The 15,462-nt window shown below is 40.6% G+C and overlaps 1 protein-coding gene across 1 annotated transcript in view; it reads right to left on the bottom strand.

The window, feature by feature from the left end:
* Window positions 1-3,454, bottom strand: part of LOC104545027 (protein phosphatase 1H-like) — a gene marked incomplete at both ends in the record, with an annotated part of 8,959 nt that extends 5,505 nt beyond the window's left edge. The window contains one exon of the mRNA XM_010190054.1: window positions 3,286-3,454. Within this exon, the coding sequence (XP_010188356.1) occupies window positions 3,286-3,454 (169 nt within the window). The remainder of the gene's footprint in view (window positions 1-3,285) is intronic.
* Window positions 3,455-15,462: the final 12,008 nt, after the last annotated feature.

Genomic DNA, 15,462 nt, shown 5'->3' with positions numbered 1-15,462 from the left:
AAAGAGGAGAGAATTAATTTAGGGTTGAATTTGCAGAGCCTTTTCTTTCGCTGTCCTGCTCAGTTTATCATCCACCCTTTCAAGAAGAAAAACCTATTTATGCTGTTTAACACATTTTATTGGATTACTTACTGTATGTATGTGTGAGGGTAGAAAAATGTTCACTTCTCCATCTCCTCACTTCTGGCCCATCACCTCCTCCTTCCTACCCTTGAAAGCTCTCCAGAGTCCACCCACAGCGTCAAGGCCAAGACAGCAGCACCCGACCCACACAGACAACCTGTGGATCTCAGACTCCCTTATGCTGCCTTGCCAAAGCGTGGGACAGCGTTGATGGGGTCAGCATTAAATAACAATAATCCCACAACCTCAGATGATGCTGCCATTTATGTTTCACAAACTCCCTAGAAAGCAGGGTTAAACAAAGATGGCATGTGGCCTTCTCAAAGAGGGTGGGAAAGAAGAAAAAGCTGAGGACATTGAAATTAAGAGACACTTTCAGTTCCAGTTCCTATTTCCCTTGTGCTCCACACTTCAAAAAACTAAACAAGAACAAGAATAAATCTTTTTATCTTTTCATCAGACAAATAATAAATAAACTCCCTCCCTCAACCCTTCCTTTCTTCAATATTTCTACAATTTCTATTTCTATTTCACCACTCAGAGGTTATTTCATATTGTGTGTTACACTGGGATTTCCCTTGGAGGCATTTACAGAATTCAGCCTCTGGCTTTCTTACTAAATACTTGCTGGAATGACATTATACTATTCACTGGAGTGTCTCAAGTCTGTATTTCTACATCCTATTGATACAGAGTAAGTTGCACTCATATCACATTTAACACCAACAGGTACACTCCTTAAAATATTTGCTAGCAATGATATGTGAAGCAAAACACAGTATTATGATTTACATTACCAAAATATGAGAATATAAAATTATGATACATTATAGAAATGTGTACATCTTTTTTATTTCCTTTTCAAATATATTCAACTAGCAAAAAAACATACCAAGGAAAAAATCCTACTAATTGCTAGTGTAAGACTGCCCTCTAGTAGAAATCTTTCTCCAAGAAAGATGCTGCCTGTTTTGGGAAAATAAAGTACAGATTTAAATTCACAAGCTGTGGTCTAATAACATGGTAGAATAGGTTTTACACAGCTAAATAATGAATGCTATAACACTCATTCAAGTGTCATGTAGAAAACAGAAGTAAATTTGTAGATAAGAAGAGAACATACAAAGAACACGATAACAAGTAGGATGAAAACAGTATACTATATTACACAGATCAGCTGGCTCCTCACTTCAGACATGATGCTAATTTCCAGTCAAAATGTATCAGAAATAGAATAAAGAAGATTCAAAATGAAAATACTTCTCTCAAGAAGCTTGAAAGGGAATGGCTGTTTATTCCAAAATTGTGATAAAAGAAAATATTTCCAATCCATAAGTCTCTCTCCCTTATTCTCTTTCTCTTCCTTTCTGGGGAGGGGAGAGGGGTTAACAGAGTGCATCTGTCCAGCATTTAGTGGCCAGACCAGCCCTAAACCACGACACACTGCTACAAAGCTTTCTGACACATGCATGCCCTCAAAATATGAAAACATAGGCAAATTCAGTACAGCTACATCTGCCTACATTCCAGATGCAGAAGCCTCTGACCAGGTATGTCTCATGGTAGGCCTGGAAATTAAATGTGGTAGTGGATCACAGCTAGTACCTTTCCACAGCACCAAGATGTGCCTGCCCAGGTTGGTGTCTGCATAGGGGTCTTTGCAGAATGCTGTTATGTGCATGACACAGTGATGCCTGTGTCAAACAAACCCATCACCTGAAGCACATTATTGCTTATCTTGACATGGTTTTTATACATTAATAAGTACTGTGGCTGAATGCTTGCCTCATTAAACCTAATTCATGCATATAAAACTTAAATACACTCATGGAACCAAGCATCTGCATGAGCCAGTAGCAGTCAGTTGCACAGGCTTTCTAGGAAAGACTTTTTAAAACAGACTATTAATACAAATTCTGTTTTGCCTTGCATGAGTGTACACAGAACTCATTAGTCGCAGCAAGTACAGGGCAAAATTCTTTATCCAGGAGTATTCAAATATGTACATGAAAAAAAAGTCATGGCTGCCTGAATACAATGAGGAATATCAGCACACAGGAACTGGGACAGGTGATTTAAGGACAGATTTGAAAGAGGAAGGAACAGGGCCATTTGCAAACCTGGAAAATCAGTCTGAAAATGTTGCAGCAATAATGAAATATGAAACAGAACAGGAGGAGCAAGAGGTGGGGAGGGACACAGTGCAAGAAGCATGGTTGTTGCCCAGGACCCCAGTGACCCCTGCAGCCATCAGTTGTACCAAACCATGGGGTTTTGAGAAACAGACTGAAGCAGACTGCTAATTGCAACCTGCTTTAAAACAAAAATATCAAAAAAGGGTACTTACAGCCCACTGAAAGACTAATTATCACTTAGGGAGAACTTGTGTTCTCCCTGCAGCAGAAAGACTGCATACCCAAATTGTCTGACTGCAACACTCAGATATGGCATTTAGCATTACATGGCTGAATGGAACACACACTATCAATCACTGCTGGAGCCCGATATCTTGCTTACGGAGCAGATGAAGTAATTAGCCAGTCAGGAAGCAAAACAGATGAATAGCAAAAGATTGCCAGTACCATGCATGTCGTAAATCACTCTCCACGCAAAGAGAGGAGCCACAGTCTGCAAAAAAATCCTTGAATTCAGTGTGCTCGGTGACCTTACCCTACCTGCATAAACCAACCAAGCTACAGCAATACTGCTTCAGTGAAAAGAACCAAAATGACTGTTTAACTCTTAATAAAATTGTGTGACTGTATAAACAGTGATACTGCTATCCTTACAGTGACCGTCACTGGACGAGTCAGCCACAGCCATTAAACTCACAGTATTTTGCAGCAGCAGATGTTTCAGGATTATGTTTTCTGAAATGAAGCAAAAAGGAAAATCTAAGTAGTATTTCCCTCCTCATCTATTAAAATAAAATCAACTTTAAAATAAAATGGCTGAGCTGTAAGAAGCATTTTTCAATTCAAGAAATAAAAAAAATCAAGTAGTACAGCTAAGAAAAAATATAGTTAAGTGTCCTAAGTAGAGATAATTAATAAAAGGTAACTGAAAAGATATGAAACCTTCAGTAAGCATCTTTCAGTGTCATATTGCCACATCCTTTTATATTTATTTCCTATTCTCCATTGACAAAATACAGAAGCTTACCGAACTGTCTTTCAGCTGGAGACCTTCTCCATTGGGCAGTGATGATCTCCGTTTTGTTGAAGAGTTCTTGTTCGGTGTAGAATTAGCGCCTCCAGCTTTCTTCTTGACAAAGAGGACTTCACAGGTGGCTTGATCCTCATTGTGTGTGCTTTTCCCTGCATTTATCACCCTAAGAAAAACAAAGAAACCAAAAAAGTTAGCAAAGCACAGAAGCCTCCATCTGTATCTCAGATGTGACTAGAGATGCATGAAACCATAACCCAGAAGTACTGCAAATATCAACTGAATTAAAATACCTGAGATTCTCACACACATACATTATATACACACATGCATACTGGTTTGTTTCCATACACCTACACATGCCACAATAGGCATTTTTCATAGAACTATGTGAATAAGAACCAATGGTATCCTTTTTACCCTTAGGTTTACCATACCTTTCTTTAAAGGGACTACTTGATGGTCAAGGCTGATAACCCTTATGCCTCCTAGCTGAAACATGAGTTCCCCAGTTGCTTTTCTACCTGCCAGCCTCTCTGCTACACTGAATAATGAATCTATTGGCTAAGGCCGTGCACTCTGTCTAGTTCCAAGTCCTGCACAAAGAAAATAGCTGCTGTAAATCTAAAAAGCTGTTACTGCTAAAGGCACAGAAAAATATGCAACTGCTATTAGTCTGTTTAAAGGGCATATATTAAAAATGCTGTGACAGAAAAACAAAGGAAGGGCTTTGCCTTATATTTCAACATGCAAGTCAAGCTTGCTTGTACCACAGAAACAGAGATGCATACTAAACAGACCCCTCTAGCACTGCAGAACAAGATACCTTCCCCTCAAAAAAACCCCAAACCCCCACACTTCAAACCCTCACACCTTTTCCCCCCCTGCAGCAGCATAGAGAGAAGAAGATATGCACCAAGAGCTGCAGGTAGGCAGAAACCAGCACTAAGAGCTCAGTACAAGCTGCGGACACTCAAAGGTATCCTGAGACTTGCACCACAACTGCTCATCTTCTTTCTGTCAGTGGAAAAGCTGCAATAACAGCTATGCTTAAATAACAGCTATTCTTAAACAACAGCTATTCCACCAACAGCACTTAAAAACAGGGATCAGAAGTCTGCATTATCCAAGATACTGTGGTTACTATCATCCACTTCAGAACAGCTGAGTTCAGACACGTTTTCTACTTTCTACATGAGAACCTCGTCACAAATTGACTAATTTTGCATCAGTTGACACCGCATTCAGTAAGACACATGCTTTGACAGCCCTGGGCTCACACACGGAAAACCAGTGCAAACTGGGACCACGTCTTGTTCCAACCAAGCAAAGACATTGCCACTTCGATGCAAGCTTGTCCTCTTCCACAAACACGATCTAACCACTCCTCTTTGCTATGATGTTTGAGGCCCCTAACAAGCTGTCACCAGTCAGAGGCAGCGTTTCCACCACTCGACAAACACCCAGTTTCACATCAGGCACACGATGTCTTTAAAAAGAACTGCTGCCTCTCCAGAAAGTAAAATAGCTGGAAGGCACATCATAATCCTGATGGCAAGTTCAAGACATACCTGACTTCTTGATCTCTAATGTTTTCGTTACAGTGAAATCTTACAGGAAAACACTTGCTAAAGGTTGTCAAAAAGAAAACAACAACTGAAGTAAGCCCCGCAGGGGACTCTGCCCCAGCTTGTCTGCTCTTTGCTGAAATGCCAATTCTGCGTCAGCCTTGCTTAAAGGTGACACCTTCTTTTGATTTTCTAGAAGCAACATGATACTGTGACGCACAAATGAGTAGTCCTGACTCTGATTAGAACAAACAGTTGTCTTCTAAGAAAATGTGCATCCACCACAACTAACTGCTTTGAGAAACAGTTTCCTTATAGTGCCAAATGCCACACACTGCAGTCTGACATCTGTATGCACAATGCTGCCAGTTGTTTACAAGTATTTCCTGTAAATAAACACCAACTGTGGATAGTTATTTTGTGAAACACAGAGAGCAGCGGTGAAGGAGCATCTAGTTGCAAGGCACTTGTGAGCAGTTTGATCACCCCTGTAGTGCCTAACCTTTGAGCAGCTGGAAATCAAACAGTGAGATGCAATAAGTTTCTAGCTTGAAAACTCAGTATTTCCTTGACATATTAGGAAAATGGAAGCATATATTCAGAAGGGGGGGGGGGGGGGAACAAATACCAATTTAAATCATCTGACTGACACCCCTTTTGTTTGAAATGCTACAAGCATGATTAAAATATTGAAGCAGCACAGAAAGTGTAGATTTATCATATCACGAGCTAATAAATATTCAGTTTAGCAGATCAGTCTCGTCACTGATGCTGCTAGTTCTTTTCAACCCCATTTAAAATAAAAGCAGGAGACAAGTAGAGACAAAAGCTACTCCTAAAAAAACCCACTACTCTTCCTTACCACCTATCATTCCTTATGAAAATCACTCAAGTACCAGAGGTGTTTTCATGTCTGAGCTTAGTGATGGACTTCAGGACTTGTATGGTAGGAGGTGTTCTGATGTTTAACAGCATATTAAGTTCTGCACAATATGGTCTCATCTTCTAAAGTTCTTGCCAAGAAAATCTGTCAAGGCACTGAATATATTAGAAAGGCTACAAGAACAAAGTGACCCAACAGCCCAGCTTGGCAGTCAGCTACCGTGAAACACCTGGAGCTCAACCTGTGAGCCAAACACCTTGATAGAAGAGGATATGGTCTAAAGGAACCTGGCAAGACTGAATACTGAAAAGATGTGAGAATTAGGGTGTCAGTATATGTTCCTTCCCAGAATTTCACTCTATTTCCCAAAAATCCGGTTTTCCTCTCTCCAGCAGAGGATTAAGTTTATCTTGGAAATCCTTGTGAAGACTTGAACTAATCGTAATGTCAAATGTGCTACCAGGTAACACAGGGTCTAGATGCCAAAAGGCGCCCCTCTCTTGATATGGGCACTCTTCTGACCTTCCATCCCATCTCATAGGCAGACTTTGAGAAGGGGCTGCAGCGATGCCCTGTGATGTTTGAACTCAAGGCCTGAGCTATGTGTTGGTGCCTGATGCCCAGCACAGCAGCTGGTAACACCATCTACTCCGCTTCAAACATCTCTGTCTTTGCTGCCTCTTGAAATCTCCTTCTCTCGGCAGCTTCTTAAATCCCTCCTCCAGGCAGTTCTTTCAAACAGCTTTCCACTGATGATTTTACTGTTGTCTTTCCTCCTTGCTCTCACTGACTGTAACTTATCAGGACAAAAACCACATCTAAGCTGCTTACACAAATAACAAAGCAGAACTAACAAGATGCTCACATTTCCAGAAAGTAACCCTTAATAAGACCTCTGAAAATTTTTATGGAAAACTTACCATCCCCCTCCTTCCATAGAGGAAGTACCTCAGCTTCCTAAGCTTTTCTGTTCCACTTCATCTGTTTTTTTAGTGTCTGCCTTGAAAAATAAGTTATCCTCCAGAAGCGAACAAGATAAGATAAAGCGCTACCTTCTCACACTTAACACAAAAAAGCCTCCAATCATAACAGTTGTCCTCACCTCCATTTTATAATGGATACAAATAATACTAATAAAATTCTGAGAAAAATGAATTTAATAAAATATTAAGGCCCATATAATTCTCTAGCTTTTACTCAGACATGTTTTCAAGGGAATTCTTGCCTTATTTTTTTTTCTCTCCCCATAACAACTCCTCCAGGAACTGTTTGATGAAACCTACTGATGATTAACTCCTTCCCATTCCTTCTCTCCTCTCCCCTGTTACCTGTTTATCTCCTACCCAGTCTTTTGCTAAGTTCAACTCAAATAACATATCTATTTTGGACCAGAAGCTCCTTGTTTTACAGTATTAGCTGTCGCTATTGTGCCAAAGACATTGCTCAGTAATAAATACATAATCCTAAGGTTTAGTTCACAGTATAGCAGTGCTAGTAAAAACACACCCTGCTTTGCAAACAGGAGCTTCTTGACGCCTGCACAGTGAAGTGGTGGGGTTTGGTCACGCTTGAAAAGTTACTGGCATCGACTTCGATGGACACTTCAGTACTTTACAAAACTAATCTCAAATACATCCTCAGCTAAAGGCAAATCCTCCAGACAGGAGCCAGCCAGTTTCTCTGGCTCACAATTAGCATTCTGCTGGTATCTCGCGAGATCCCAAATCCCATCCAACTGAATGGAAATGTGGGTCACGCTGTGCTTCTATTCTTCATTCAACAAGCAGCGCTCTGAAACTCTTGTGCCAAGGTCACTGATTACAAAATCCTAAGTTTATCTTGAAAGGACCAAAACAGGCCAGTTGAACAAACCCAAACCAGGTTTTGAGAACAGTTTCCCAACCAAAAAAAACCCAAAAACACAAGAAACAAAAACAACCCCAAAAAAACCAGCTCAAGTCTTTTGAATCATTTCTATTCAGCCCTCTATTTTTCACATCAATATATATTTTATATATAAACTCTTTGTTTTACTCCTCCCCATACTGTGCTAAATTGTGTTTGCTTCAGCAAAAGTTCCAAGCTGTGCTGTAGGAGGAGAGTTTACCCAGGTCTAGATCTCAAATTCTGAAAAATACTGAAGTCATCACCCAAGTACTTGTATTTTTTAAACATGCAAGTCTAGAAAAATTCTGTATGTAACATACCTAGATTAAAATAAAAGGTAAAGGCAGCAAGCTTAGCAGAAATTTGTAATGATGAACAACAACAGCAGTGTGCACAAAAATGCTTTTTGAAATGTAAGGACTAGGGGAGCTACAAGAGGTTGGGGGAGCTATATTGCAGCAGGGGAAGTATGGGAACTGGCCACACATACACTCTAGACCTGCCCAAGCTAAGAACCAAAACCTGTAAGCAGGGAGCCTGACCCATCCCCTCAGCTTAGCTGAGGTCACATCACCTGTGACCACAGGAGGACACCCCCAAATCCTGCCTGCTTCTCCCCACCAAGCCAAGAGTCAAAACATCCTACATGAGCACTTCCAGAGAAAAACTCTTAACACCCTGCACTCATACCATGTGGGTTAAAGCTGAGGCTGTGTGTATTATCTCTGTAGCCCACAGGGTGTAACATTGGAACATCAAAATACCTACAAAAGCGTGGCAGAGGAAGGGAGAGATGTATCAACTTGCATTTGTTGGTGAGGAAGTGGCCGTGCCAGGCAGGAAGCCATCCCAGCAAGGAAGGGCAGCTGAAAGTGGAAGAGGCTGAGTGAAGAAACAAAACCAGCCTGCAAGGGCCCAAACTCCTCTGATCAAGCAACAAACAGTAAAGCCTTAAACAAAAGACCAGTTCATCGTTTCAAGTTGCTGCTTTCTTAGTGCTCTGTGCTCCTTTTGGCTGGGATAGAGTTAATTTTCTTCACAGTAGCTAATATGGGACTATGTGTTGCATTTGTGCTGAAAACAGCACTGATAATATGGAGATATTTTAGTTATTGCTGAACAGTGCTCACACAAAGTCAAGGCCCAGAGAGTAGGCTGGGGGTGCACAAGAAGCTGTGAGAGGACACAGCTGGGACAGCTGACACCAACTGAACAAAGGGATATCCCATACCATATGATGTCATGCTCAGCATGTAAAGCTGGGGAAGAAGAATGTATTGGGTTGGAAGGGACCTTTGAAGATCATCCATTCCAACACCCCTGCAGTGAGCAGGGACATTGTTACCAGATCAGGCTGCTCAGAGCCTCACCAAGCCTGACCTTGAATATCTCCAAACAAACAGTAAAGCCTTAAACAAAAGACCAGTTCATCGTTTCAAGTTGCTGCTTTCTTAGTGCTCTGTGCTCCTTTTGGCTGGGATAGAGTTAATTTTCTTCACAGTAGCTAATATGGGACTATGTGTTGCATTTGTGCTGAAAACAGCACTGATAATATGGAGATATTTTAGTTATTGCTGAACAGTGCTCACACAAAGTCAAGGCCCAGAGAGTAGGCTGGGGGTGCACAAGAAGCTGTGAGAGGACACAGCTGGGACAGCTGACACCAACTGAACAAAGGGATATCCCATACCATATGATGTCATGCTCAGCATGTAAAGCTGGGGAAGAAGAATGTATTGGGTTGGAAGGGACCTTTGAAGATCATCCATTCCAACACCCCTGCAGTGAGCAGGGACATTGTTACCAGATCAGGCTGCTCAGAGCCTCACCAAGCCTGACCTTGAATATCTCCAGGGATGGGGCCTCCACCACCTCTCTGGGCGATCCGTTCCAGTGATCTACCACCCTCATGGTGAAGGAAGGGGGGAACGTTTGGAATGATGGTGTTTGTCTTCCCAAGTACCCCTTAGTGTAATGTAGCCCTGCTTTCCTGGAGATGGCTGAACACCTGCCTGCCCTGGGAAGTGGTGAATCAATTCCCTGTTTTGATCTGCTTGTATGTCCGGCTTTTGTTTTACCTATTAAGCTGTCTTTATCTCAACCCACAAGTTTTCTCACTTTAACCCTTTTGATTCTCTCCCCCCTCCCACCGGGGAAAAGTGAGCTGGTGGGGCCTTAGTTGCTAGCTGGAGTTAAACCACAAGCTCTTATGAAAACAGATGCTATCAAATGCTTTTCTTTGTAAACATAAAGAGCCCAACTCTGCTCAAAGAAAAGCTGAAATATATATTAAGAACATCCTTACCAACATGTTATCTGCTTCAAAATAATCTGCCCCAAAAAATAAAATAAAAAAACCAAAAAATAAAATAAAAGAATAAAAATTTTTTAAAAAATATTTTACTCTCCAAACCAAGTTTTTAATCCTAACCGTCTCTATCTTTCTTCCCCAAGGAATTGTCTAAATCCATCATTTATCTAATTAGCAGAAATATAATCTTAAACATTTTTTAAACCATAACACTTGCTCCTTGTTTCTCCATTATCCGTTTTCACGTTACTAACAAAATCAAAGAATGTTACTACTCATTGGGAAAGTAAGCAATTATTTTTCTAGGAAATACTGGCTGCATTCAATAGTTACAAGAATTAAGCAATGATAAGCAAGAGCTGCCATTGAGCCTCTTTATTTATTTACTGTGGATAAAAGTGACTTTCTGCAATTCTGGCATATACAAGTTTCTGAAAGGAATCCATTAGCAACCCTCCTGCTTTTTACAATGTGAAAAAAGGATAATGGCAAAGTGTCATGCTCTACCCACACATCCCCCCAAAAAAACAAACAAAAAAATCCCACTCAGACACAGTTGATTTACACGCTTGGAAGAAAATTTAGCCCACAACTGAAGCTTACACCAGAGTCCATTAGCTGGGGTGAAGAAGAGTTACTTGCAAGGCCTCCTGTAAGATGTCTTTACTTGGGGAACCCTGCTCTCATTTATCTACAAAATCTTCAATTTGTTAACCCCCCAGGCAAATGCAAAAGCTCATCTCCTCCTGAAGAACCAGGAAGAAGGATGGGGACAAAAAGGAACATATCTATGGGTAGTTCATTGTTTATTCTGATTTTCAGTTTAAGGCTGGGGGTTCAGAGCAGCAGTGGGGACTCATAGTTGTTTCAACACTAAAGAAATGAATCCATCAGGCAGCATAGAGCCCCTCTTCCCGCCCCCCCCCCCCCACCGGCATGCCAGGCTCCAGCTGCTCACAGGAGCTCCCCCTGGTCTCCCTCCTCATCTGAGCTGGGGTACACACGCACGATCCCACAGCCATGAGTATAGCAACAAGCTTGCCTCCAACCGAACTAACAGCACAGAAGTAACCCAGAAGAATGAACACCGTATCTATAAACAACAGATAACATGTTCCTACAGTTTTCCGTTATAATTTCAACAGTCTTAGAATGATTATTAAAAATACCATAAAAAAAAACCCAAACGCTTTCATACAAATACTGCTGGCTTTTCTTCCCCTCCCCCTCCAAAGGATTAAGTATGTGAGTGGATGCCACTGCTTTCTTCTGTGACATCTCATTTATAGCCTTAGATTTCCAGGTAGGTGGTTGTTTCCCCCTCTGTCACCCACATAGGATTTATTTTTGTGCTGGGAATCAACTTGAAAGAGATTTCCTCCGAGCTCTTCACCTCCTCCCACAGATGAAAGGCAGCTTTTTTCAAGCAGACTGGGTTGGCGAAAAGTAATTGTGTTGTTTTTTGGGGTTTTTTTGGTTTTTTGTGTGTTTTTTTGTTGTTGTTGTGGGTTTTTTTTGAATACATGGACATGCAGTTTAAAATTAAGTTAGTTACATTTCAAGACGTAAAAACTTGACAGATTACAGTTCAAGCTTGTTTTAGGAAAAAAGTGCAAAATTTTGTTAATTATTTATTTGGCATTGATTTCAAAACGGATAATCAAAAGGCACAGTTTCGTCATACTTTGCTGTATGACTTCTGAAAAGGAAAAAATGCTGTGTGAGTTCATAAAATGTTATGTGATGTGAATGGTGAAGATGCCCTAAACCTATGGCAGTGTCAGAATTGGTTTGCTAAATTTCAGGCAGGAGATTTTGATGTTAAAGATGCACCACACTCATGAAGGTCAACTGAAGTTGATAGAAACAAGAGAAAGGCATTGATCGACTCCAGTCAGTGTTTAACGACACCAGAGACTGCTGATAATCTTAAGATACTGAAATCAAGCACTGAAAACAATTTAAAACAACTTGGACAAGTCAGGAAGCTTGATGTTTGGGTACCACAGGAGCTTAAAGAAATTCTTCTCACTAAGCGCGTTGACATCTGTGCTTCTCTTGAAACATGAAGAAAACGATCCATTTTTGAAACAAATGATAACAGGCAATGACAAATGGATCATCTACAACAACGATGAACAAAAAGATTGTGGAGCAAGTGTGATGAACCAGCTCAAAGCACTTCAAAAGCAGATATTTACCACAGAAAAGTGATGCTGTCAGTCTGGTGGGATTTCAAAGCTATTGTGCATTTTGCATTGCTTCCAAGGAACCAAACCATTAATTCAGATATGTACTGTCATCAAATGGATAAATGAAATGATGTTATCAAACAGAAGCATCCAGAATTGTGAACTGCAAAGGTCTTGTTTGTCTCCATGATAATGCTGAATGAATGACACACAAGTTTGGTCAATCGTCAAAAATTGTAGCGGCTTGGATGGGATGTGTCACCACATCCACCAGATTCACCAGACCTGGCACCATTAGACTGCCATTTGTTTAATTCCTTATGAAATGTCTTGAATGGTAAAACCTTCACTGCTGATGAGGATATCAAATCATTCTTGAATCTGTTTCTGCTGAAAAATAGAAGAACTTCTTTGAGCGCAGAATCATGAAGTTGCCTGAAAGATGGCAAAAGGTGATTGAACAAAATGGACAATATTTTGTTTAATACAGTTTTTGTTCATTTTTTTCATTCATTCATTCCTCTGACTGTGATATTGCTTACATCAAAACCAAAACACTCACTAGTACTGTCCACTGCAGGCAGAAACTGAAGCCATCCCTGAATTGGTTCTCTAAAACCATGAGGTTGAATAAAACCTTCATTTTATTAAAAAAGGAAGAAGTGAATGTTTAGACATAAATACAAGTCTTGCAATGGTCCAGTGTAAAAATATGGTTTCTCATACCAGCAATCACACTGGTATACTGGGCCAAGTTCACCTTAGGATCCAGCTAGAAGCTACTACACCTGCCAAGCTGACAAGGACTAAGTAGGGGATTAAAATTGGCAAGTAGGCTACCATTTATGCTGGAAATTTAAATTACATAAAGAAGTAAAAAGCAATGCAAGAAAAAGTTCTAAAGATTTCTGCCACAAATTGAGTGTAAACGGACAAACTGGTAACAAGCTTGTCTTTGGACTGAAGTCAATGACATCCTGGAAGGGAAGTCCACTCTGACGTTATTTGTATGCACTTCCCAAAACGCGTGGTGTATCATCCAGGCATACTTTCCAAAAAAGATCAAATACTACGTGACTACAAGGAACAAGACAGCTGTAGGTCAGAGTAATGGAGCAAGCTCTGTGATCACTACACAGAGATGAGCAGCTCGTTTTGATTATTAGCGTGCAGGTATTACATGAGAAAAGCAATTGACAGTGAGCTCAGAGCAGATGCTGAGCTGGGCCCATGGGACACAAGTGTGGTTAAGCATGATCTCACTTCAGGGCTGAGCAATCTCAGCCACAGCTGGCAATACTAATTGCCAAATTCTTCACTCCTTCTGTACTGGCTAGCAGCACAAGGTGAGAAGAGGTTGCAAAAGCAAAGATGAACTCGATGCTGTAAGAGAACCACCATTTCTTTTCCACAAAGCACAGTGAAATTGCAGAGAGCGTCAGGTCTGACTGCTCAGCATCCTACCTAAAGCAACTTTGTCTGTCTGTCCAAAGCTTGCTGAGAAAACTAAGAAAGAGACTTGGAGGATAATGGGGAATAGCAACCTGGTGTTGACCAGTGTTCTTCTAGTCCAATTTCCACTAACGTATTATCTTACACCTCATCCCAACAGGTAAATTTTCAAGTCATCTCCTGCTGATCTGGGAAAAATGGGTCTGAACTTATTTCCATGGTATACAGGAAGAAGTTGGCTTGAAAGTTCTTCAAGTAATGCTTCTTATATGAATAAGGCATATTCAGTCTGGCTAATTTGGCCTTCAGATGGGTATATCTGCCCCAAAACATTAAGATTTCTATGCATCACTAGATTTTTCTAGATTTTTGTTGCTGATAAGGCAAAGAATGCTTATCAACTTTGGCTGGTATGTTAAGTTTAGAGCTTCAAATTGAAGCAGAAAGCATTAAACAACAAAACAGTTGTGAAAAGAAAAGGAACCTTTCTACAGGAATATACTTCTTCACAGTTCATTAGCCTGTGAATAGTCTTTTGACTTCACTTTACACATTAGGACTAACAGCTCTTGAAAATGAAGCAGCTGATTCAACCTTAAGAAAAAACGGACATCATGGTAGTGACTCACCTTAATTTTATCATATGTGTGGCTTTGCTGCCTTGGACTTGAAGCATGATACTCAAAGTTCATTGATGAGCAATACTTGGCTTTTGACTGCATACTGAGAAACACATCTATGGACAGTGGTTTTGAGCTGGTTTTAGATAAGACATGTCTTGAATGTGAGTGCAAACCACAAGAACCCAAATTCTGCCATTCCTTTGCCTATAAAGCAGGAAAAAAGCAGACACTTCCACGCCTCTTCCCATGAGCCGTACAACTCCTGGTGCACATGAGCCTGAGGACAGTCTTGAACACAAGCAACCCTCATAAGTAGTACACCGCAGACACGCCAGTCTGACAAAAGAAAGAACGAATGCCTGTGAGGTCTGGTTGTCCCCATAATTGTTATGTGACAGAAATACACAAATCACATTAGTTAAAATGCTGAAAGGTCAGGGACAGCAGCCTGCCCTTTACCTCTAGAGCAAGAGGCATCCAGGCCTCGGAACTTTGCCTACAAGCTCTACACTACTATTACTACTACATCAGCTACAACCACAACATAAAAAACACCCAACCAAATGTTCAATTTGAAATATTTTCATTTTATTGTAAAATCATAAATGAGTGTTTGCACATGGTAAGGATGCATGAAGAAAACAAAATTACACTCCCTCCCCCCACCCCAATTTGATTCCCAAAGGCCTACTTTTGAAAGCACATCTGAAATAAACCCTTTCTTCCTTAGAACAATGCCAGTTATATGCAAATAAATGCTTACAATGAGGCAAGTTAGGTGTTTCAAGTACTTCAGTAAATCCCCCAACACGAGGTTATGCTGGTGCTGTAGACCACAGTTTCAGCTCTCTCAGGGTTAAGAGAAATCAAGATAAATGGCTTAACTGGTCCAAGCTTTAAAAAAAATACATAAATTATCTGTCATATTTAGCATGTGTGAAAGTTAACTGCATGAGTTCGGTGGTGATGGTACTAATCCCTTTTATATAGCTGTCAACTTAAATTAGCCCCAAGCTAATCTTGGCAACTGTGACAGGGAGTGTACACATTTCCACAGATAAGCACTAATGCCTTACTCAGAATTTCCCTTCACTGCAGCAGATATTGCAAAGCCCCTGCAACCTGAAAGCAGTCAGTCTGCTAATTTATTCTTTAAAAGTCATTATAGCAAACTGTGTATGTATGAAAGCATGCATATGCAAGCCAAGCGGGGGATAAAAAGAAAACATTATATCACAGAATCACACAGAATCACAGA

This window comes from Mesitornis unicolor, unplaced genomic scaffold (genome assembly GCF_000695765.1).
Source record: "Mesitornis unicolor isolate BGI_N332 unplaced genomic scaffold, ASM69576v1 scaffold19088, whole genome shotgun sequence".
NCBI classification, from domain to species: Eukaryota; Metazoa; Chordata; class Aves; order Mesitornithiformes; family Mesitornithidae; genus Mesitornis; species Mesitornis unicolor.
This window is presented reverse-complemented; position numbering and strand designations above follow the sequence as displayed.